Here is a 26,000-nt window from a genome sequence, read left to right as displayed (position 1 = left end):
AATCCTCACAATTGAACAATAAGCAGCATCACGATAAATGGAGAAAAGATTGGCGTTGCTAAGGATTTCATTTTACTTGGATACACCATCAACAGCCTTGGAAGCAGCACTCAAGAAATCAAACAACACATCACTGCACTGGATAAATCTGCTGCAAAAGACCTCTTTCAAGTGTTAAAAAAGCAAAGATGTCATTTTGAGGACTAAGGTGCTCCTGACCCAAAGCATGGTGTTTTCAATCACCTCATATGCATGCGAAAGTTGGACGATGAATAAGGGAGACCAGAGAAGAATCCATGCCTTTGAATTGTGGTTTGGCAAAGGATGTTGAATATACCACGGACTGCCAAAAGAACAAACAAGTCTGTCTCGGAAGGAGTACAGCCAGAATGCTCCTTAGAAGCAAGGATGACAAGACTTTGTCTTACATACTTTGGATGTGTTATCAGGAGGGATTAGTCCCTGGAGAAGGGTAAAGTAGAGGGTCGTCGAAAAAGCAGAAGACCCTCAACAAGATGAATTGACACAGTAGCTGCAACAATGGGCTCAAACGTAACGACCATGAGGATGGCGCAGGGTTAAGCAGTCTTCCTTCTGTTGTACATAGTGTCGCTGTGAGTCGGAATTGACTCCACGGCACCTAACAACAACAAAGTAAAGTTCAGTAAAGGTATTTATCGCCTAGGAATTGAAGTTACAGTTGTTTTTTTCCTCCATTTGAAATAAAAGTAGTTTCCATCTGTTCATCTTTCATAGCAGTAAATTTGTGCCTTATACATGCCAAATATTTATTGAACTCATACATAAATAATAAAAATAACTACCATTTCTTAAATACCTATTAGGCGCCAAGCAATGTGCACACATTTTACATACATTATTGCTAATCCCCAAGGTAAAGACCATCTGTGGTCTGACAAAATTAAGCTTATTAACTTGCTGCAGCCAGGGAGACTGTAAAACAAGTGGATCCTGGAACATCTCATCAAGCACAGGAAGAGACAGAGTTAGTTATTCTAGGCTTTGAGGGAAAGATGGAGGGTAGGTAAAACGTAAAAGAAGCAGTATTTTGATAGCCTCAAAGCACACCCAGGCTATGTATAATAGGATTGACATCAGGCCTGAACTAACTCAAAGGCTTGGGAATCCTGTTTCCTTGGAAACTACAATGTGAAGATAAATGTGGAATGTTGTATCTGGAAATCCCTTATCTGAAGCTCTGCACCTGGGTTGGAAATTGAAACTGCTTCTCCCTGTCAAAGTAACCCAGGTTCTCAAAGCAAGAGTAGAATGTTCCATTCTTATATAATTTCAAACAGCAAATTTTCTGAAAATCTGATTTTAGAAAATAAGGTTTCTCAGCACTCTGTCCTTGTGTTAATTAACAAAAACAGTTTTTCAAGTTGACACTCAGGAAGGCAAGATTAGCTCCTTGGTACAGACAAGGAAACTGGTATTCTCTAGAGGTTATGGGTATTTGCCCAAGGTCATACAGTTGTTAAGTGGCAGAGCCAGGACTCGTACATAACCTATGACCCAGAAAGTCTACTTCTAATTATATATGCAACAGAAATCCATACATATGTGTTCCAAAAACCAGGTATAAGAACGCTCATAGCAGCATTTAAAAAATGTCTTAGGCAACTGGACTAAACCAAAAGCAGTTTCCTGAATAAACTGAACACTTCGAAGGCCAGCGTAGCAGGGGCGGGGGTTTGGGGACCATGGTTTCCGGGGACACCTAGGTCAACGGGCATAATGAAATCTGTTAAGAAGACATTCTGCATCCCACTTCGGAGAGTGGCATCTGGGGTCTTAAACACCAGCAAGCGGGCATCTAAGATATATCAATTGGTCTCAATCCACCTGGAGCAAACAGGAATGAAGAACACCAGACACAAGGTATTTATGAGCCCAAGAGACAGAAAGGGCCACATAAACCAGTGACTACATGCCTGAGACCTGAAGAACTAGATGATGCCGGGCTACAGCTGATGACTGCCCTGACAGGGAACAGAACAAAGAACCCCTGAAGGAGCACGAGAGCAGTGGGATGCAGACCTAAAATTCTTGCAAAAAGACCAGACTTAATGGTCTGACTGAGACTAGAAGGACCCCAGAGGTCATGGTCCCCAGACCTTCTATTAGCCCAAGACAGGAACCATTTCCAAAGCCAACTCTTCAGACAGGAATTGGACTGGACTATCATTTTTTTTTTTTTATCAGATAGAAAATGATACTGGTGAGAAGTGAGCTTCTCGGATCAAGTAGACACATGAGACTATGTTCGCATCTCCTGTCTGGAATGGAGACAGGAGGGCAGAGGGGGTGAGAATCTGGCCAGATGGACACGAAATAGAGAGTGGAGAGAAGGAGTGTGCTGTCTCATTAGGGGGAGAGCAACTAGGAATATATAGCAAGGTGTATATACATTTTTGTATGACAGACTGACTTGATTAGTGAACTTTCACTTAAACCACAATAAAAATAAGAAAAAAATTTTTCTAAATGTCTAGGACTGAGAACGTTTTTCCTGTCTTTAATTTTTATTGAGTTATGACTGACATAGAATACAATGCACAGATAATAAGTGTTCAATTCAATGAGTTTTGATACTTGTATACACTCAGGTAGCTGCTGCCCAAACAAAGATATAGAACTTTCCCGTCATCACCCCAGAAAATTCCCTCAAATCATGCTTCTTTCCAAACGGTTCCCCTCGTGCTCAGAAATCATCTTCTGATTTTTATCACTACAAATTAACTTTGTGTATTCTTGGATTACAGAAATGGAATCGTACTGTATGTATTATTTAGTGTTTGGCTTGTTTCACTTAACAAGCTGTTTTTGAGATTTATCCATGATGTTGCATCTATCTGTGGTTTGGTCCTTTTTATTGCTGAGTAGTATTTCATTACATAAATATACAACAATTTGATTATTCATTCTCTTATTGATGGATATTTGGGCTATTTCCAGTTTGGGGTTATTATGAATAAGGTCATAGCAGCACTTATTTTTAATAATTCCAAAGTGGAAACCACCCAAATTTCCATCAACAGCAGGATGGGTAAATTGTGGAACTACAGAGCAAAATAAATAAATAATAAATAACCTACCACGATGTGAATAATGTGGATGGCCTCTCCCAAACATAATGTGTAGCCAAAGAAGCCAGACACAAAATAAGTACATGCTACGTCATTCCATTTTTATTAAGTTCAAACCTGGGAAAAATTAAGCTATATTATTAAAAGTCAGAATTGTACCTTTGAGAAAAGAAGGAATGACTAGGAATGGACACATGAGGTGGGCTTCTAGAATGCTGGTTTCTTTATCTAGGTGGTGGTTATACGGATGTGTTTACTTTGTGAAAATCCATCGCCAGACACTTGTGAAGTGTGCCCTTTTCTGTGTGCACTTCAATAAATAAGTTTCGTATTTTAAACATAAAGCATTCTTATCACCAGTATGATGAGCTTCCTGAATCGTAGAGGAGGGGGGTCAGTGGAGGAATTCACTTAGATTGCAAAAAAGACTGCACTAAAATTAGCGGTCTATCATACATTGCTGGTGGGAATGCAAAATGGTACTTGCCACTTCAGAAGTCTGGCAGTTTCTTATAAAGTTAAACATAAACTTATTTTACAACCCAATAATTCAGCAATCCTACTCCTAGGTATTTACCCAAGAGAAATAAAAATACAGTGAAACCTCTGAGAGCAGGGAACTCGACCTGACTGCCCTGTTTTTCCAGATCTCACAAGTTTTCTGACTTCGACAGGGTGCAGTCTTACCACTTTTCTATCGCTTGTTTTAGTGGAAAATATTTTAGTTTTCCCTCTCTAACAGGTTTCTGCTTTACACAGGTTCTGGCTTTCAGAGGTTTTACTACACATGTCCATACAACTACCTGTGTGCAAACATTTAAGGCTGCTTTGTTTATAATAACCCAAAACTGGAAACAACTCAAATGTCCATCAGCTACTGAAAAGATAAACAAATTATGGTACATCCATACAATAGAAAACTATTCAGCTATAAAAAGGAACAAAGTACTGAAGCATGGGATGAACCACTGATACATGCAAACACGTGGCTGAATCTCAAAAGTGTTATGCTAAGTGAAAGTAGCCAGGCCCAGAAGGCTACATATTGTACCACTCCATTTATATGACATTCTGGAATAGGCAAAGAAGAGACAGAAATGAGATTAATGGTTGTCTGAAGCTGGAGTTGGGGTAAGGGTATCAACTACAAAGGATACAAGGGAACTTCTTGGGGTAATGGTAATGTTGCATATCTTGATTGTGTGGGTGATTAGGCAACTGCATACATTTGCCAAAACTCATCGATCTGTACACTAAAAAGAATAACTTTACTGTATGCAAATTATATTTAATAAACCTAACTAAAAAAAAAATGCCATTCTAGCTATCAGTGCAGTAAAGTGGCGTGCATGAGGTAGGTAATCTGGAGTTGAAAAAAAAAAAGGTGCAGAAGTTGTAGATTCCATAAACGTTCTGGTGGCCAGAAGTTATCTTGGGATAGAAGTAACTTTGGAAGCAAAAACCAAGTGAATGTACCTGTTCATTCTAATTTATCACTGTACCACTGTCTTAGTTACCTAGACAGTGGTACAGTGATAAACTGCTATAACAGAAATACCACAAGTGGATGGCTTTAACAAAGAACAATTTATTTCCCCACAGTAAAGTAAGGCTAAAAGTCCAAATTCAGAGTGTCAGCTCCAGGGGAAGGCTCTCTCTCTATTGGCTCTGGAGGAAAGTCCTTGTCCTCAATCTTCCCATGGTCGAGGAGCTTCTCAGTTGCAGAGACCCCTGGTCCAAAGGAAGTGCTCTGCTCCTGGCACTGCTTTCTTGGTGGTATGAGGTCCCCAACTCTCTGCCTGCTTCCCTTCCCTTTTATCTCTTGAGAGATAAAAGGTGGCGCAGGCCACACCCCAGGAAAACTCCGTTTACACTGGATCATGGATCTGGCCTGGGTAAGGGTGGTATTACAATCCCACCCTAATCCTTTTAACATAAAACTACATCACAAAATGAAGGACGTCCACAGAATACTGGGCATCATGGCCTAACAAAGTTGATACACACAGTTTTGGGGGGACATAATTCAATCCATGTCAATCACCTTTTCAGAAACCCTGGTGGTATAGTGATTAAGAGCTATGGCTGCTAACCAAAAGATCAGCAGTTTGAATCCACCAGGTGCTCCTTGGAAACTCTATGGGGAAGTTCTACTCTGTCTTATCTCTCAGGAACCAGAAAAGATTGATTCTGTGTAAGTCATGGATGACAATAGCTTAGAAAATGGAAACTGTACTATGTGCCAAGAAGTGTTCTAAAGACCTCTACCACCACATGACACCATCTTACTTTTCAAGTAGAGTTGATAATCTGCTGCAAGGGCAACCTGGCAAGCACAGGTAAGCAAAGAAGTCATTGATTTAAGTAACAGCTAAGAAATATGAAGTACTTTCCCCCAAAATGACACTTTTTATTCCTGCCTTCAAAATCCAGAAGTTCGCAGTGGTTAGTTACTTAAAAACATAGGTCCTATGCAAAGGCATTCGACTGTGTGGATCATAACAAACTATGGATAACACTGCGAAGAATGGGAATTCCAGAACACTTAATTATGCTCATGAGGAACCTTTACATAGATCAAGAGGCAGTTGTTCGGACAGAACAAGGGGATACTGATTGGTTTAAAGTCAGGAAAGGTGTGCATCAGGGTTGTATTCTTTCACCATGCCTATTTAATCTGTATGCTGAACAAATAATCTGAGAAGCTGGACCATATGAAGAACGGGGCATCAGGATTGGAGGAAGACTCATTAACAACCTGTGTTATGCAGATGACACAACCTTGCTTGCTGAAAGTGAAGAGGACTTGAAGCACTTATTATTGAAGATCAAAGACCACAGCCTTCAGTAGGGATTACACCTCAACATAAAGAAAACAAAAATCCTCACAACTGGACCAATGAGCAACATCATGATAAACGGAGAAAAGACTGAAGCAGTCAAGGATTTCGTTTTACTTGGATCCACAATCAACAGCCATGGAAGCAGCAGTCAAGAAATCAAAAGACGCATTGCATTGGGTAAATCTGCTGCAAAGGACCTCTTCACAGTGTTGAAGAGCAAAGATGTCACCCTGAAGACTAAGGTGCACCTGATCCAAGCCATGGTATTTTCAATCACATCATATGCGTGTGAAAGCTGGACAATGAATAAGGAAGACTGAAGAAGAGTTGACGCCTTTGAATTGTGGTGTTGGCGAAGAATATCGAATATACCATGGACTGCCAAAAGAATGAACAAATCTGTCGTGGAAGAGGTGCGGCCAGAATGCTCCTTAGAGGCAAGGATGGCGAGACTGCGTCTTACATACTTTGGACACGCTGTCAGGAGGGATCGATCCCTGGAGAAGGACATCATGCTTGGCAGAGTACAGGGTCAGTGGAAAAGAGGAAGACCCTCAGCGAGGTGGATTGACACAGTGGCTGCAACAATGAGCTCAAGCATAACAACAATTGTAAGGATGGCTCAGGACCGGGCAGTGTTTCGTTCTGTTGTGCATAGGGTTGCTATGAGTCAGAACCGACTCGACAGCACCTAACAACAACAGTAACAACAAAGGTAAATGTGGCAACCAGTCTCCAAGAGGCCCCACTGATTCTCACCTCCTGGTATTAATGTGCCTGTGTGATCTCCTCCCACATTGAATAGTGCAGGTGATTTGACCTCTGTAACCAACAGGATATTGCAGACATCACCAAGTCCGACTTCTGAAGCTTTCATAAAAGATATTGCCGCTTCTGCCTTGCTGTCTTGCCTCTGTGCCATGTGTGGCAGAATAGACTGTCTAATGATGGCCACCACAATAGCTTCCATCCCACATGTTCTACTTTGTTACCCTCCCATCAAGAGAAGGGATTTATGTCCCCTGCCCTTGATGCTTCTCACTGTTTTGACCAATAGAGTACCATGGAAGTGAGGTTATGTGACTTCTGAGGCCAGGTCATAAGATGTAATACAGCCTCAGCTCTGTTAACTGGAACACGTGTGCTTGGAGTCTTGAGCTACCATGTAACAAGTCTGAACACCTCAAGGCCACCATGCTGGAGGAAGCAGAACTATATGGAAAGGCCACATATAGGCACTCCAGTCACCATTGCTAGACTTCGAGTCATCCCAGCCCAGGCACCAGAGATGTAAGTCAACAGAGCCTTCAAGAGGTGATTCCAGCTCCATTAAGTCACCCTCAGCTTTTCAATTTTCCCAGTTGAGGACCCAGACATCATCCCCACTGTCCCCTGCAAATTCTTGACCCACAGAGACCACTGGCATATTAAAATGGTTGTTTTAAGCCACTAAAATTTGGGATAATTTGTTACACAGAAGTAACCACAACACCCTGTTAACTCCTGACAGTTTTGGCCTTCCTGAGCAAAGCCCCTCCTCCAAGGTCCCTGAGCTGGCTGTCAGTTCAAGATAGCTATACTGCTTGTATTATACGGTCTTAAACTGCAAAGGATAGTCTGCTAACTTGATGGTTATTTAGAGTGGTTGAAGAGCTTCCTGAAGAACTAGATGATGTTTTTATCTGTTTCTTCTATATTCTTCCCTTACGGTGGTTTTTCAGGAATTATCAGTGTATCCTGATTGCATGTTTAATCAATTTCAGATTGTAGAAATTGATAAAAATCTTCAATTTCTTCATCTCTGGCCTTAGTGGTTGGTACGTAAGTTTGAGTAACAGTTATATTAACTGATCTTCCTTATCCTATCACTGACAGTGTAGATCTTGAAATGTTCTTTTTGACGATGAATGCAATGCCATTCCTCTTCAAGTTGTCATTCCCGGCATAATAGACCATATGATTGTCCTATTCAAAATGGCCAATACCAGTCCATTTCAGGTCACTAATGCCTAGGATAGCAATGTTTATGCATTCCGTTTTTGATGATTTCTGATTTTCCTAGATTCATACTTCATACATTCCACATTCTGATTATTAATGGGTGTTTGCCGCTGTTTCTTCTCATTTTGAGTCATGCCACATCAGCAAGCGAAGGTCCTGAAAGGTTGATTCCATCTGCCTTCATTAAAGTCAACTCTGAGTAGGCAGCTCTTCCCCAGTTGTATTTTGAGTGCCTTCCAACCTGAGGGCTCATCTTCTGGCACTATTTATCAGACAACGTTCTGCTTCTATTCATAAGGTTTTCACTGGCTAATCCTTTTCTTCTTAGTCTGTCTTAGTCTGGAAGCTCAACTGAAACCTGTCTGCCATGGGTGACCTAACTGGCATTTGAATACTGGTGGCATAGCTTCCAGCATCACAGCAACACGCAAGCCCCCACAGTATGACAAACTGACAGCTTATCAGGATGCACTGATAATTACTGGTGATTGGAACGTAAAAGTTGGAAGCAAAGAAGAAGGATCAGTAGTTGGAAAATATGGTCTTGGTTATAAAAACAATCCAGAGATCACATGATAGAATTTTGCAAGACCAATGACTTCTTCATTGAGAAAACCTTTTTTCAACAACGTAAAGGGCAACTATACACGTGGACCTCGCTAGATGGAATATATCTGTGGAAAGAGACTATGGAAAAACTCAATATCATCAGTCAAAATTAGGCCAGTGGCCAACTTCAGAACAGACCATCAATTGCTCATATGCAAGTTCAAGTTGAAATTGAAGAATATTAGAACAAGTCCACAAGAGCCAAAGTGCAACCTTGACTATATATATCCCACCTGAATTTAGAGACCATCTCAAACATAGATTTGACGTGTTGAACACTAATGACCAAAGACCAGATGAGTTGCAGAATGACATCAAGGACGTCATACATGAAGAAAGCAAGAGGTCATTCAAAAACAGGAAAAAAAAAAAAGAGACCAAAATGGATGTGAGAAGAGACCCTGAAACTCGTTCTTTTACGCTGAGTAGCTAAAGTGAAAAGAAGAAACAATGAAGTAAAATAGCTGAACAGAAGATTTCAAAGGACGGCTCAAGAAGACAAAGTAAAGTGTTAAATGACATGTGCAAAGATCAGGAGATAGAAAACCAAAAGGGAAGAACACGCTCGGCATTTCTCGAGCTGGAAGAACTGAAGAAAAAATTCAACCTTAGAGTTGCAATATTGAAGGATTCTATGGGGAAAATACTAAATGCAAGAAGCATCCAAAGAAAATGGAAGAAATACACAGAGTCGCTGTACCAAAAAGAATTTGTCAACGTTCAAACATTTCAGTAGGTAGCGTATGACCAGGAACCGATGGTGTCAAAGGAAGAAGTCCGAGCTGCACTGAAGGCATTGGAAAAAAAAAAAAAAAAGGCTCTAGGAATTGACAGAATACCAATTGAGATGTTTCAACAAACAGATGCAGCACTGCAAGTGCTCACTCATCTATGCCAATAAATTTGGAAGACAGCAACCCGGCTAACCAACTAGAAGGGAGCCATGTTTATGCCTATTCCCAAGAAAGGTGATTCAAGCGAATTCGGAAATTATCGAACAATATCATTAATATCACATGGAAGTAAAATTTTGCTTAAGATGATTCAAAAGTGGCTGCAGCAGTGTATCGACAGGAAACTGCCAGAAATTCAAGCCAGATTCAGAAGAGGGTGTGGAACCAGGGGTATCATTGCTAATGTCAGATGGAATCTGGGTAAAGCAGAGAATACCAGAAAGATGTTGACCTGTGTTTTATTGACTAAGCAAAGGCATTCAACTGTGTAGATCAAAACAAATTATAGATAACATTGCAAAGTGTGGGAATTCCAGAACACTTAATTATGCTCATGAGGAAACTGTACATAGATCAAGAGGTAGTCATTCAAACAGAACAAGAGAATACTGCATGGTTTAAAGTCAGGAAAGGTGTGTTTCAGGGTTGTATCCTTTCACCCAAGAAGCTGGATTATATAAAGAACGGGGCATCAAGACTGGAGGAAGACTCATTAACAACCTGCTTTATGCAGATGACACAACCTTTCTTGCTGAAAGTGAAGAGGACTTGAAGCACTTAGTGATGAAGATCAAAGACCACAGCCTTCAGTATGGACTATGCCTCAACATAAAGAAAACAAAAATCCTCAGAACTGGACCATTAAGCAACATCATAATAAATGTAGAAAAGATTGACATTATCGAGGATTTCATTTTACTTGGATCCACAACCAACACCCATGGAAGCAGCAGTCAAGAAATCCAACAACGCTTTGTGTTGGGCAAATCTGCTGCAAAAGACCTCTTTAAAGTGTTAAAAAAGCAAAGATGTCACCTTGAAGACTAAGGTGTACCTGACCCAAGCATGGGGTTTTCATTTGCCTCATATGCATGCGAAAGCTGGATGATGAATAAGGACAACTGAGGAATTGATGCCTTTGAATTGTGGTGTTGATGAAGAATATTGAATACACTGTGGACTGCCAAAAGAATGAACAAGTATGTCTTAGAAGAAGTACAATCGGAATGCTCCTTAGAAGCAGGGATGGAGAGACTATGTCTCACATACTTTGGACATATTATCAGGAGGGATCAGTTCCTGGAGAAGGACATCATGCTGGTAGAGGGTCAGCAAAAAAGAGGAAGACCCTCAGCAAGATGGATTGAAACAGTGACTGTAACAACGGGCTCAAGCATAACAAGGATTATGAGGATGGCACAGGACTGGGCAGTGTTTCATTCTGTTGTACAAAGGGTCGCTATGAGTTGGAACTGACTTGATGGTACCTAACAACGAAAACACAACACAGTGGTTTTTAATGCTGAATAAATGGATAAACTAATTCACACAATAAAGGTAGTTATAAACATAGTCCAGAAAAAAAAACTACCTCTAATTTATTCAGAAAAATAGTCTTTGAGTTTTTAGAATAGGATGTTGCAGGATGTGACAGTCTGAAAGGCACCTGGTTTCTAAGTTAAAACCTACTATCCCAAGGGTTTCATGCTAATACATCCCACTCCTCCTTTTGAGATGATGGCATTTCAAAGAGCCTTCACTCATACCTTAGAAAGATTTAACGTATATTATTTTCTGAATAATAATGGTAAATATAAAACCAAGAAACATCGAAGTTGCCCTATTTTCCACTAAATGGAAGCTCCACGAGGACAGTAACTTTGTGGGTTTTGTTCACTGGAAACCCTAGTGGCGCAGTGGTTACATGCTACAGCTGCTAACCAAAAGGCTGACAGTTCAAATCCACCAGGTGCTCCTTGGAAACCCTATGGGGCAGTTCTACTCTGTCCTATAGGGTCGCCATGAATTGGAATTGTCTCAATGGCAAGGGGCTTGGTTTTGGTATATCCCCATTGCCTAGCTCAGTGCCTATCACGAAATAAGAATTTAAGTTGAATAAATAAGAGATAAAAAGTTTATTCTCTTATGAATATGAAACTCCCTATTAGCCTAGTTAGGCTTTCAATTTTTTAAGTCTACAAACAAGACAGGAGCCCTGGTGGTGCAGTGGTTAAGCACTTGGCTGCTAACAGAAAGGTTGGTGGTTCCAATCCACCAGTCACTCCACGGGAAAAAGTAAGATTTACAGCCTTGGAAACCCTATGGGGCAGTTCTACTCTGTCCTAGAGGGTTGCTATGAGTCAGAATGGACTCAGTGGCACTGGGTTTGGTTTTGGTTTTTTACAAACAAGACCAACTATTTTCCAGGTTGAGGGGAATAATGGAATATGCCTATTGGTGAACTAGTAAAAAATAATTAAAAATAAAATCCAACAGTCATACTTGAGTCAATATGAATTTTTATTAACACACATTTGTCAAAGTCTGTACAAACCAAAACATTCCTGTTTTAAAATGTTCATTGTTACAAACATACAAAGAAACAAAAAGTGTTACCAAAATTACCCACTCAGTTTCATAGTAAAACAGTGCCATGATTTTTAGAAACCAAAATTTCAAGACTGAGGTCTCTTCCTTCCCTTTTTGGAACTTATGGAAAGTTAGAAAATGTGTGGATTTGCTTTATATTAAATGCCAAGACATTAAAAAAAGATTTAGTATAAAACGAAGTATATGTTTACATTGTCATATTTCATTTAACAGAATTTCTCAGCCTTTCAAAAGAAAAAAAACCCCTGTCATTTTTTTCACAATCTTTTCCCCAGACTCAATGCAAATATATCTGAAAAATATTATCTGACAGTTGATCGTTACCTAAAAGTTTCTCATTCAAAAAGTTACAAAATGATTTAGCACTGCTGTTTCCCTTGCTCGGAAGGGAAAATGACATTCCCTACTAGGGTGATATATAAGCAACATGGTCCATTGTTCCTCTTTTCAAAAGGAAGCCATCCATTTCCAGATCTCTGTCCAATTATGTGCATGGTTCCACTTGTGAGAATGCTATCACAAACGATAGAGCATTTTGCTTCTAGGAAATGCCTAGCAAGTTAAACTTCCTGCTACAATTTTGGTAGGCTGAGGTACAAGCTTCATCTGCCTTCATGATTAGCTCTAGTACCCTCCCGGTTAATGATTCCAAGGGAGTTGGTTTTGCTATGTTTCATGGCATACTACACATCCCTAACCTGGGCTTATTTTTTTACAAACATCAAACAGAGGACCTGAGTGTATGGCTAGAAATGTAAATCTATCCCCTTCTTCTAGAAAAGCAAATCCACGTGCCTATTGACAGAGGCTAGGGAGGGAAGACAGGGCACACACAATTCTGGCTGAGGCCAAGCTGTTCCTGAGAAGCGCCTGTTTTCAATACATTTCCATTAAACGCAGGGAGTGTGAAGGCTGGGGCGGGTGAGGCATGAGGAGAAAGTAAAGTGGTATCATTTCTCTCAATCAGACTCAGAGTCCATATTGAGCAGCTTGTCCTGACTGCAGAAATGCTCTGTAGTTCAAATAATACCCCATTTTCAATCTGCTCGTATAAAAAAATGCTGACAATCACCCAGTAAGATAAGCAATATAATATAAGTAAAGGGTATTTTTTTGTAAAAAAGGAAGTGGCAGTGTGAGAATTTAAAATCAATTACATAAAACAAGAAAGGGGTGGGGAAGTGTCCAGTACAACCTGGACAACCTTTCTTTCTGCCTTTACTTAAAAAGACAAACCGTTCAAATCTTTGCTACCTCCCGTAAGTATCTCCTTAAATGCTCTTCCAAGAAACCCTCCAAAAGGCACTTAACTCCATACTTACGCATTGAATTATTTCACCTTAGCAATCAGTTTTTCAGACTCCAAGGTAACAAGAAAGGAAAGATCTGATTCTTACTAAAAGCTGGAGAGTAGGACTGTTTTTTTGAAGAGGCATCACTTTTACAAGAAGAACTAGCTAGGCTACCATTATTCCTTTATTGAGAAAAAGTTTCTTTTTTAAAAAATAAATAAAACTCTGGCTATACATAGTACAAAGTTCATACATAATATACCTGGAAAAAAACCCGAGTAGACCCTGAAGCAAAAGGTTTATTGGAGAGAGAAAGCCTCTCCCATTTTACCAAGTCTTAAGGTGGCAGTTTTAGCCGTTCAGAGGGTGGCAGTGATATGTAATTAATGCCAAAATGTTTGCTCACAGGTATGGCAAGATACAGTGATGGGGGATAAATTATGCTGCACGTAACACTGAGCAGTGACCACCACAAAAAACAAAGAGTAGTACCAAGAGAGGGAGAGAGAGAAAGAGAGATTAAAACCCCAAACACTCAAGCATGCGGTCATAACACAACACGAACCAGGTGTTTCCATTCAGTCAGTCCACTGCAATCACACAAAGAAGATAACCGTAATAAAATAGAGATTTCTAAAGAAAGCTTGCAATTCCCAGAGCACAGCCAGGTCTCCAACCCGAAACCGGCACTCCATCTGCTGTTGCTGGAGAGCCTCCTGGTGGTCTTTCATGGAGAAGTTATAGCTCCGGACTTCTCCGACTTCTTGCTCTTGGACAAGGCAGCTGCCTGCTTCAGAAGTTCTCGGTTTTTGGCCTACAGTATCAGTGCAAGAAGGAGGTTTTAACAGCTTAGGACATATTTTTCATGTAGAATAAGTGCAGATGCTAAGGCAGACAAGAAAGAGGATCACTAAGAGCTGACCAAAATTCTAGAGGTAAAAACACCTGGCACTTGGCTTGGTTCAGGAAAAGAAAAAAACAAAAGACCGTTTACTGGAGGTTAATCGGTGTACTTCAATCTCTTGGGACCCGCCATTACAAAAGGATGCTTCATGCAACACAAGCAAGCCATGGAGTGCCTCAGTGTGCTGGATGAACAAAATTTATAATTTAGACATCTGGAATCACACCTGGTTTACACAAAAATCAAAGAACACATTTAATAATTCTACTGTTTTTGAAGGAAAAAAAAAATCATGACACATCCGAGAGTGAAACAATAAAAGTATACTACAAGGTAGATTGATGTGGTCTTTCAATACTTTGAGAGAAAAAAAAAACATCTAAGAGATGCTCATTTAAAATACCACCAGCTAAATACACGAGAACTGCCACATAAAATAAGCAGTTACCTGCAATTGTTCAGTAACTTCTTTGTGGGTTTTCTCCATCTGGTTCATTTTGGCTCTCATCTGAGATTCCTGGTACTGAAAATCAGCCTTCAACTCTGTAATCTGAAGGAAGAAAAGCAGAGTGACCAAAAGAAATTCCTGTGCAATGAATAAAATGTTTTGATATCAGAGAGCTAAATGCCCCCTTGCTGAATTAATGAAATCCTGGGCTCTCCTATAGATCCACAACTCAATCAAAGCCAAGGAGTTCTATATCCTATTTTTCCTAAAAATTTCCTGACAATTACACAAAACCTTTAAGTAGCATTTCTAATGGTTAACAACCACTAGCAAGTTTTAAAAGATTTCATATATATGTACACCAAAACCATACCCAGCACCATCGAGTCGATTCCGACTCATAGCAACCTGGTAGGACAGAGTAGAACTGCCCATAGAGTTTCCAAGAAGCACCTGGAGGATTCGAACTGCCAACCCTTTGGTTAGAAGCCGTAGCACTTAACCACTATACCACCAGGGTTTCCATATATATATACACACATACTTTTTTTCTTAGTTTTCCACTCAAAAATTTTTAAAACAAATTGTTTCATGACATTAGTTGTAATCCCCGCAATGTGTCAGTACTCTTCACCTTTCCGTTTCCACCCTGGGTTCTTCATGGTCCATTCGTCCAGCTTTCCTGTCCCTTCCTGCCTTCTCGTCTTTGCTTTTGGGCAGGTGTTGCCCTTTTGGTCCCATATACTTGACCGAACTAAGAAGCACATTCCTCAGCATGTGTTATTGTTTGTTTTATAGGACTGTCCAATGTTTGGCATTGGCTGAAAGGTAGACTTCAGGAGTAGCTTCCGTTTTAAACTAGCAAGGTGTCTGGTGGCCACAGTCTCAGGAGTTGCTCCAGTCATCATCAGACCAGTAAGTCTGGACTTTTTGGTAAGTTTGAATTTTGTTCTACATTTTTCTCCCACTCTGCTTGGGACCCTCTACGGTGATCCGTCAGTGTGATTGTTGGTGGTAGCCAAGCACCATCTAGTTTTTCTGGACTCAGGCTGGTGGAGGCTGTGATTCATGTGGTCCATTAGTTCTTTATACTAATATTTTCCTTGTGTCTTTGGTTTTCTTCATTTTCCTTTGCTCCAAATGTACTGAGACCAATAGATGTATTTAGATGGCCTCTCACAAGCTTTTAGGACCCCAGTCACTACTCACTAAACTAGGATGTACAACATTTTCTTTACGAACTATGTTATGCCAATCGACCTAGATGTCCCCTGAGACCAAGGTCCCCAACCCTCAGCCCCAGTAACTCAGTCCCTCAAGGTGTTTGGATGTGTCTAGGGAGCCTGTATGACTTTACCTTGGTTAAGTTGTACTGACTTCCCCTATACGGTATGTTGTCTTTCTCTTCATCAAGTTAACATTTGCCTACTATCTAGTTAGGGATTTCCTCTCCCAAACCCTCTACTCCCTTGTAATCATCAAAGATTGTTTTTTTTCCTGTGTGTAAAACTTTTCTTGGGCTTTTATAATAGCGGTCTCATACAATATTTGTCCTTTTGTGATTGATTTATTTCACTCAGCGTAATGCCCTCCAGATTCATCCATGTTATGAGATGTTTCACAGATTCATCATTGTTCTTTATTGCTGTGTAGTATTCCATTGTATATATGTACCACAATTTGTTTATCCATTCATCTGTTGATGGGAACTTAGGTTGTTTCCATCTTTTTGCTATTGTGAATAATGCTGCAATGAACATGGGGGTGCATGTATCTATTTGTGTAACAGCTCTTATTTCTCTAGGATATATTCCTGCGAATGGGATTGCTCAATCATATGGTATTTCTATTTCTAGCTTTTTAAGGAGGTGCCACATCATCTTCCATAGTGATTGTACCATTTTACACTCCCACCAGCAGTGCATAAAAGTTCCTCATATATTTACTACATGCCAATGATCCTCTACTCACCTCCAAATAAATCAATGACTGTAACACAATGTGATTGATATTTTGAGAGAAGCCATAGAATCATAGCTGGTGTCATTTACTGAAACTTTACCATACTCCAAGCAAACTGTTTTGGTGATATTATTTCATTCAACTGCTATGACAACCCCATGGGGTAATTCTATCCTTCCCATTTTATAAATGGGAAAACCGAAGCTTAGAGAGCACTAAGTGACATGGCCAAAATCATACATAGCATTAGCAAGTGGCAGAGCTGGGATTCAGACCCCAGGTCTCCTCCTGTTGACTATGCTATTAACGGAGCACAGAGAAGGACATCTAAACCTAAAAGGTGGTGTGAGCTGAGTTTTGAGGTACAAGTAGCAACTGGCCACATGAGGTAAGAAGAGCATCCAAGCAAAGAGAACAGCACAGGTAGAGAAAACTGAGAGATTGTTCCAATGACTGATGAGTGTGTAGAGCGGCAGAAGATGAGGCTAGAGACAGGCAGGCATGACACAGAAGAGCCTGTGTCCCAAGCCAAGGTTCTAAGACCTTGATCTTAGAAGCTATGAGAAACAATCTATTTGTTTTTGCTCCTTTTAAAACTGTAACTTTGCAAAACGGTAGGAACAAGTGCTTGTTTTATCTCTATTTTGCAAAAATCCTTTTAAGTGCCATTCTAATCTAGTCCATGAAGAGAATATACTTGGGTCCACTTTCATCTGACAGGCATGTAGTAATGTAGAAAGAATAAGGGTCTCTTCCATGACTCTCCACATTACTGGCAGGAGGAAGCAGAGCACACTAGAAAAAATGGTAGAGTCAGAAAGATGTGGGTTCATTCCTTTGCTCTGTCACTTAGTAGCTGTGTGATTTGAACATATTATTTAACCTTTTTGGATCTGTTTTCTTACCTGTAAAATGAGGTAGAAAATTAGATGGAAAGGATGCATGTTAAGTCTTTAACATATGTTTTGTTAGCCATTCAGAATGAATCACAGCATTCTGAACTTGGGACTGGAGCCCTAACAAGAAGAATATTGGGGCAATTCTTCAACTATGACATGATGATAATAATAATCCTACCTCAAGAGGTTGTTATGAGGATAAATGAGTTAATACATATGAAGTACTTAGAATGGAGCCAGGTGAGTAGTGAGTATCAAATGAAAGTTAGCTATGATTGTTATTGTTATTAATATATTAAGGCAAAAATGAGATACTCTCTCCAAGACCATGAAAATAAGATAAACAATAGACATAAATCAGAACAAAGATGTAAAAAGTTCCCTTGAAGACAGAGAATGTCTCTCAGACTAGAATAAGACTCCGCTGAAGAGAGTAACATGTTTAAAGAGCTAGTCATTCAGGAAGGGAGTTGTTGGCAATGGAGGCAAAGTGACAGAAGTCAGGGAGCAGGGCCCACCTGAGCACTGTCCAGGGAAGACGGAGGCCTGGTCCACATACTTTGAGTATTACTGTCCCACAGACATGGCCATCCCAATTACAGAGATGGAGGCATCAGATTCTCAGCCTAAGAGCATTAAACATTCCAATTACATAACTACTTTCTCTTATCCTGAACTCCACGCTCATTCAGCAACCTTCTGGTTACAACCTGGCTTCCAAAAGGCAGCCCATGATGAGATGAGTAGTATTCTGTTATGTTCCCCACTCTGAATTGCGGTTTTATACAATTGTCTCTGTAAACTTGGTTAACATGAATCCTCCCTGAGAAGTAGAAGCTCCCTCTAAATGCTGAGAAAAATCCACTTTCTGAACCCATTTGACTGAAGTGGATTCGACAAGGTAATGCCATCCCATAAGTCATCTTGGCAGGTAGCCTCTCCCAGGATATTCCAACCTTGCCATGGGACTTCTTTCCCCAAGCACCAATAGTTAAATACCTAACAAATATCAGTTAAAAAGAGTTAGCATCGTGTCCCATACCACTATCTTACCCTTGCATCATTCTAGTCTGACATGCATTAACTAAACCATACCTTCTTCTCTTTCTCTAAAATCATTTGATCCTTTTGATGCAGCATTTTCTTCAGAGTGGCCACTTCTTCCTTTAGTTGGGCGATGATAACAAAGTGGTCAGTGCCTGGTGAGTCCAGAGCCAGGTCTGGGGAAAAGCTGGTTGGAAAAATGGAGGGGAAAAAATCATAACTTGGATGGAGAAACTTTCACCTGAGGATGCATCTTGGCCACTTGACTGTGAGCTTCTCAAGGCCAGAAGCAATTATGTGAATTCCCAGCATCAAGCACAATGCCCCATACATGCCAAACTCAACAGTATTTGTTACCTGCACTTGTACGGTGGTCATCAGATAACTCTGCCTAACCAAAACCACAACCCAGTAACATTCCTGCAGCATCTTCTCTCACATTCAGGACTAAAATAAATGACACATCACAAGAGCTGAGGATATTCTGTTTCAGGTTCATTGAAGACCCCCAGTGATTCACAGAAGAGACAATCTTAATTTGTGATTAGATAATTTCCCTAGACTTCTGGATGAAGTATTAACTGCAAGCTCAGGCATTTTTCTTTACCACTCCCCACAGAGCTCATCTTTCGGCTCTCTGTCTTCTCCACGCTCCAAGCGCTGAGATCTGGTGCCGCTGCTGAAGAGCTACTGCATTCCATCCCAGGAGCAGTCTTTTTTTAAAATGATAGAGACTAAATTTCATAAGAAGGAGGCCAACGTACCCTACACTACATTTTGCCTGCTGTCATTTTCAGTATCAAGAATTCTGTGACAGTTGGGAAAGGAACAAGAAGGTAGCAAACTCCAGCGTCACATCAGCACCTGGGTTTTCAACAGATTTCCTTCCAGTAGTGTGAGCACTCCATTTTGTCAAACTGACTAGTGAACTCCGCATATATCCTTTTGGTAGAGTCTCTTAACTGGGACCAGTTTCAGGAAATCTGTGAATCCCTGAAATTATATGTACAATGGGTGTTTTCCGGGGTAAGGATCTATAGCTTTCACTATCTGCTCAGAGGTATCTCAGACCCAAAACAACCTTGGCCTGGAGGGTCAAACCCTGCCCTTCTCTTGAAACTTCCCAAAGGAAGCTCTCTACTTTTCTCAGGGCAACCTTTACAACACAAACCTAATGGCTTTTTCTAAACAGATACTGAAATACTGACTTCCAGCTCCTAATACCAACAAAGCACTGGCTCATAGTTTCCCCTTGCTGTTGGTTCTTTCCTACATCTTAAACCACATCTAATAACTAGGATTTCTCTATACAGATAGAAACTTCAAACAGCAAGTCTAACGACTGGACTATACTTCCTCATAGTTATCAAGTCAAACAGTTCTATGGCTAGAAGTGGAAGCAGTAGTTCATTGACAAGAATACTCCCCCTCAGTCTGCATGGATCATATGAGAAGAAGGTCAGGTGAAGAGATAAATCAATACTTTCATAACTGATGAATATGCAGAATTACCGGAAAACAAAAGAAAATGCAAAATAATTCAAAGAAAACATGCAGGAGAAAGAGAACAATGGAAAGGGCCCATGATAGGCTCCACTGAGCTGGATCTGGAAGTGCCCCGACATCTACAGCCTTATATGTTTCAATACTCCCCAAGGGACTGTCTTCCCTCAACCCAAAAGAGCCTATTTAAATCCTTAACTACTGTGATTAATGGAGTAACGGGAGGAACTTCTTGTTGTCCCCAAAGCTCCTAATGCCCTGCTTTCCCTGCTTCTTGAGAGAGGGCTCTGCCCCTACACCAAGAAATTGTTGGACTAAATTAGTCCTGGAGCCCTGGTGGTGGAATGGTTAAGAGCTCAGCTGCTAACCAAAGGTCAGCAGTTCAAATCCACCAACCGCTCCTTGGGAACCCTATGGGGCAGTTCTACTCTGTCCTGTAGGGGTCACAATGAGTCAGAATCGACTGGACAGCAAGGGGTTGGGTTGGTTTTTTGCTTTTGTTTTTTTTATCCTTTGTTAGGGTCAGACCTCTTTAACTCTCTAACTCCTGGTTCAATAAGGGCTGCTGGGAATCAAAATACAAGAAGATGTTAGGAAGGCAGAAAATCAAATCCTGTTTCTTTTCAAACATTTCCAATGACAGGGAACTCAACGCTTCTCCAGGAAGTTTACTGTCTTTTCCAAAAGCTTTTATTATAAGAACAATCTTCCTCAGGTTGAATCAAAACCTGTACCCCTGTCGTTCCTACCCATTGGTCCTGGGATTGTCCTCAACGGCCACACGGCAAGTCTAATCTCTCAGGCATAATCCAAAGGAGATTAAAATAAAATACAGAGAAAAGAATGTCCTTTAGAAACAACGAACCACAAGGTGTGCGTGGGCACCACCCACTGTTGAGATTGTATTTGTATTGCCTTATGGAACAACAGACAAATATGACTAAAAAGCAGCCAGTGCTACCACCAATGACCGCCCTGATAGGGAACACAACAGGGAGTTCCTGACGGAGCAGGGGAAGAGTAGTGCAGAACTTGAATTCACCTAAAAAGATCAGACTTAATAATACGACTGTGACTGGAGGAACCCTCAAAGCCATGGCCCCCAGGTGCTCTGTTAACCCACAACTAAAACCATTCCTAAAACCCACTCTTCAGACAGACTACGCCGGACTGAAAAAAAAAAAAAAAAACCATAAAATAACACCTGTGAAGAACATGCTTCTTAGTTCAAGTAAATACAGGAGTCTAAACAGGCAGCTCCTACCTGGAGGCAGGAGAGAAGGCAGAAAGGGACAGGAGCTGGTTGGATGGACACAGAAAATTCGGGGTGGAAAGGGGGAGTGTGCTGTCACATTACAGGGATTGTAACCTAGTGTCACATAACAATATGTTTATAAATTTTTGCATGAGAAATTAATTTGAGCTGTAAACTTCTACCTAAAACACAATTAAAAAAAAAACAGCCAGTGTATGTGCTCAGGGAAGGCTAGAAATGAACCCAGATTCTTCTCAAATTGAAAAGTTTTTGTTACAACAAACTAGAAAACACTGACAGAAAGGCTGTGGATTTTGTCTCACTGCCGTCAGGTCAATTCTGAATCACAGCGACCCTACAGGACAGAGCAGATCTAACTGCCCTATAGGGTTTCCAAGGAGCAGCTAGTGGATTCCAACTGCCCACCTATTGGATGGCAGCTGATCTCTTAACCACTGCACCACCAGGGCTCCTAAAAAACCAGACCCGTTGCCGTCGAGTTGATTCTGACTCATAGCGATCCTATAGGACAGAGTAGAACTACCTCACAGGGTTTCCAAGGAGCACCTGGTGGATTCGAACTGCTGACCTTTCGGTTAGCAGCCATAGCTCTTAACCACTGCACCACCAGGGTTTCCAGGTAGATTTTGCAGGATACTAAAAAATAGGTAAAAAGACTAAGCAAGGCATCTTATAAATTCAAAACCATTAGAGAAAGTTAAGACAAAGTGTTCTATCTGTATGACAGGGAAGGCTAATGGATAAAGAAGAGGAAGAGGAGAAATAATCAAATATGCCTCAATATTAAGAAATAAGTGAGAGAGGAGAATGTGGTAGTATAAAAAGGTCTGTGGAAAGATATTAGGGAACAACTTGCAGAAGACATGAAGAAATAAAAATGAAAGAATAAGAGCATAAATTAAAAAGTATCTCAACATTTTCAAAGGGAGGCCTGGAAAGTAAATAATGTGATTGGCTAAAAACTATGAGGCAGCTACAACAAGATATTTTGGAAACAAGACTGATAACAACTGGTACAGAAGTCAAAATAAATATTCAATAAAAATTTTTTGATTTACTAGACATTAAAAAGGACTGTCAAACAAAGGATTGTCAGGATGCTTTTTTCAAAGTGAATGAAAAGCAGGAAAACACACAAAAAGTAAAAAGGATAGAAAAAATATAATTGACCTCATGCTGTGAACATCGAACAGAATGGAAATGCAAACAAATGGACTGGACTGTTAAAACTGCTAATGCAGGAAGATTCAAATGGAACTTGTATATGTATGAAAATAATTTTTGTGGCAGCAAAAAACATTTTCCAAATTTTCAAATTAAAAGTGTAAGTTACTTTAAAACATTAGTATGTACATTTCAAGAAAATGATCTTTTCACATCTTTTTCGGAGGACATTATGGGAGACCATATACCTAAGTAACCAAGAATCAGCTACTTGAGGAAAATTCTCATGGGTGGTGACTGGATGTAACCAAATAGTCTGAACAGAAAGCTTGAGCTTTAGCTTGGTATATCCACAGCAATGGACAGCAAGAATAGCAGCAGTATCTCAAAAATAAAATAAGCTAATAGACAGTAACCTTTACAAGGACTGGTTGGTTAAACTAAGTGCTACGAATGAGCTTTTTCCAGGTGGTCCAAATAGCTTGGGTCGTAAATAAATACAAAACAGAAATGATGACTCTTTCAGGCCCTAGATCTTAGCTGAGGCCTTCATAAAGCAGGGCATCAGAAAGGCTCACTCACTGAACTGGTTTTGGCAGAAGCACACCCTGGAAGTGGTCATGGGACAACCTGTCCCCCATCTACTTCCTTCAGAATGGCCAGACCAGCTGCCCAGAGAAACAGTACAGCTGATCAGAGACATGGTCTTTATAGCTCCTTCCTCTATGTAATCTGAATATCTAAATCACACATTTCCAGAAGGTTCAATTCAAAAAGTTTAAAATCAACCAACTAGTCATCAAGAAGACACCTTGTGGGATCTGAAATCAAGTTAATGGAAAAAAGGTGAACTTCACAGACATTTTGTACTTCTCTAAATAAACAAAATTCAGCCCTGGTTAAGTCCATATGGGGTCTACTCCCATATTCACCACTGTCTGGGAGGGAAACCATGAAAGAGGGGTTTCCCAAATGGAGATGATTCCAAGGATTTTAGGGAAGAGAATGTCAGGTGGTCTCACTCCAGGATGCCCGGGCCTGGAGGAACAGGAAAATGGTTGGTCCCAAGACTCTGTTGGGAAGCAGCCCACTGCACCAACCTGGACGGGGCACCCTGGATATTAGGACAAAGCAGTTCGTAAGAGGAAACATTGCTGAGAAAGAGAGAGGAGAGCGAGGAATAAAAATATGCATTTAGACAGGCTTACAAGGAAAACATTTAAATGCATCTCATTGTTTTCTGATCCGGCGTCTACACTGCTCTGTCTTTCTCAATGCTAAGGAAGCACGATTATTCCTCACAGACAGGGCAACACTGCCTTCGCTCCACCTTGTCTCTGCTCTGCCTCCCGAGACCGACTCCTGCCCTGCCTGGTGCAGGCTAGAAGAACAGATCACAGTGAAAAGCGTCCAGCTGTTGACGTCTTAGAACTAGTGTGGGGAAGCTATTTTGGGAACTGCAGAATTCAACTGCTATCAAATCTGGTTATAAGTTATTGTCTTTTAATGACGAAATTTGATGTATAAACAAAATTCAGGAATACTTGTTTATAGCTATCAAGTGGCGGGTGTAGCACCCACAGGAGGTTTGCAGACAGCCACTGACTAGTTCCAAGGCACACCTTAAAATGTCCTCCTGTCTCAGGAACTGCGTGTACATTTCAAGCAGAAGCATGTGCACACACATTCCAACTTGGCTTACCTGTCTCCATTGGTTGTGATTGACTCAAACTTGGACTTTTTCTTTGGGATTTCATTTTGGATTGAAGATGTAGAAAGTGTTTTCTGGCTTTGAAAGACAAAAATAGAAAGGCACACGTTAGAAATCAAAAAATAATAAAAGATCACAATGAAAGTCTGTCAGATGGGACCAATGTAAGAGAGCAGTTCTTCTGTGCAGGAGCCAATTATTTTTGATTATTAAAATCCAACAAGGTGTTGATTTTATAGGCCCTGGATGTCTGAGTTGCTAGTTTCCACAGGACAAGAAAAAAAAAATTCTTGGTCTTAACTAAATATTACCTGGCTTTATTACTAACTATGAGAACAGAGTCAATAAAAATCTAGTAAGAAATATAATCTCATAGTTTAAAAAGTACTTGGTTTTTTTTTTTTTTTGACATTCATTGTCCCACATGTATCTTGTAATTCTGCAAGCAACACCAAGGTATTATGTCTACTTTTCAGAAACTGAGGCTCATCAAGGTGAACTGACCTACCCAAGGACACATAGCTGGTCAGTGATGGGGCTAGGACTGGATTTCAGGTGGACGTATTTGAAGTCCTAGTCTAGTTCTTCACTGTTCTGTGAACCTATTGATATCTGAGTCCCACAAGACTAAAAATGAGTTTTATCCTCACGTGCATCCCCTAAAACTGATCTCAAAACAAAAGCTAAAAGCCTATCCGTGACCTGCAACTCTTTCAATTCTGATGGATGTCCAGATGCCAAACCCAAAGGATGCTCTACACCTTATCTTATGTGACCTCTCTTTCATATTGATACCACTGACCACATCATCCTTCTTGAAATCTTCTGCTCACTTGGTCATCCTACTTTTGTAACTGCTGCTGCTTAGTCTCCGTCCACCTCTTAAAATATTGAGTGCTTCTAGAGTTGTGTTCTCAGCCTCCAGCCTAAGTTATATCATCTAAGACCATGCTTTTAACAACTCCCTATCATAGTGGTTGGAAATGTTGTTTTCCAGATCACCTGCATCAGAATCATCTGTGATGCTTATAAAAAAATGCACATTCCTGAACTCTATCCTAGATTGTACTAAACTCTGGGGTGGGGTCCCAGGAATCTGCACTTTTAAATAATCTCTACTCCCAGTGATTCTTATGTGCTATCAGTGGCCCATGTTCTGATGACCCCATCCATTTTCTTGCTCCTGCCCAACCCTCTTCTGAGTTCTAGGCTAAATCTCTACAAAATAATCCTTCCAGGTGCTGCAAGCTCAGTTTTTCAAAACTGAACTTCTCATCTGCCCTTCCTATATTCTCCCTCAGTTAAGAATCTACCCATTGACCCAAGTAAGAAACCTGAGAATTATCCTTGACTCACCCAGCTCTAGCCCATCTATCTGCTCACCAAATATTTTAAGTTTCTTGTAATTCTCTCTCTAAAATAACTTCCTGAATCTGCCTTTTCTCATTTTCATCCTCACTGTTATTGCCTCAGCTGATGTTCTCATTTCAACATCTCTTACCTGGACTTTTTTTTTTTTTTTTTAATTGTGATTTAGGTAAAAGTTTCCAGCTCTAGTTAGTTTTTCATACAAAAATTTACACACATATTGTTACGTGACCCTAGTTGCAATCCCTTTAATGTGACAGCACACTCCCCCTTTTACCCCGGGTTTCCCGTGTCCACTCAACCAGCTCTTGTCCCTTTCTGCCTTCTCATCCCGCCTCTGGTCAGTAGCTGCCCATTTAGACTTGTGTATCTACTTGAACTGGCAGTGGGTTTGGTTTTTTGTTTTAATCTACTTGAACTAAGAAGCACATTCTTCAGAAGTATAATTTTATATTTTACAGTTCAGTCTAATCTTTGTCTAAAGAGTTGGTTTCAGGGGCGGGGCCAAGGTGGCAGAATAGT

General features: G+C 40.5%; 1 protein-coding gene across 1 annotated transcript in view; it reads right to left on the bottom strand.

The window, feature by feature from the left end:
* Positions 1-11,799: 11,799 nt before the first annotated feature.
* Positions 11,800-26,000, bottom strand: part of FAM76A (family with sequence similarity 76 member A) — a 31,234-nt gene continuing 17,033 nt past the window's right edge. Inside the window, exons 6-9 of the mRNA XM_003415426.4 lie at positions 24,102-24,188; positions 18,508-18,643; positions 14,552-14,653; positions 11,800-14,013 (exon numbers count right to left, since the gene is read on the bottom strand). Coding sequence (XP_003415474.1) covers positions 13,927-14,013; positions 14,552-14,653; positions 18,508-18,643; positions 24,102-24,188 — 412 coding nt within the window. The 3' untranslated portion in view covers positions 11,800-13,926. The remainder of the gene's footprint in view (positions 14,014-14,551; positions 14,654-18,507; positions 18,644-24,101; positions 24,189-26,000) is intronic.

The sequence above is a fragment of the Loxodonta africana genome, chromosome 3 (genome assembly GCF_030014295.1).
Source record: "Loxodonta africana isolate mLoxAfr1 chromosome 3, mLoxAfr1.hap2, whole genome shotgun sequence".
In the NCBI taxonomy this organism is placed as follows: Eukaryota; Metazoa; Chordata; class Mammalia; order Proboscidea; family Elephantidae; genus Loxodonta; species Loxodonta africana.
The sequence above is the reverse complement of the archived record's forward strand: the minus strand, read 5'-3'. Positions and strand labels throughout refer to the sequence as shown.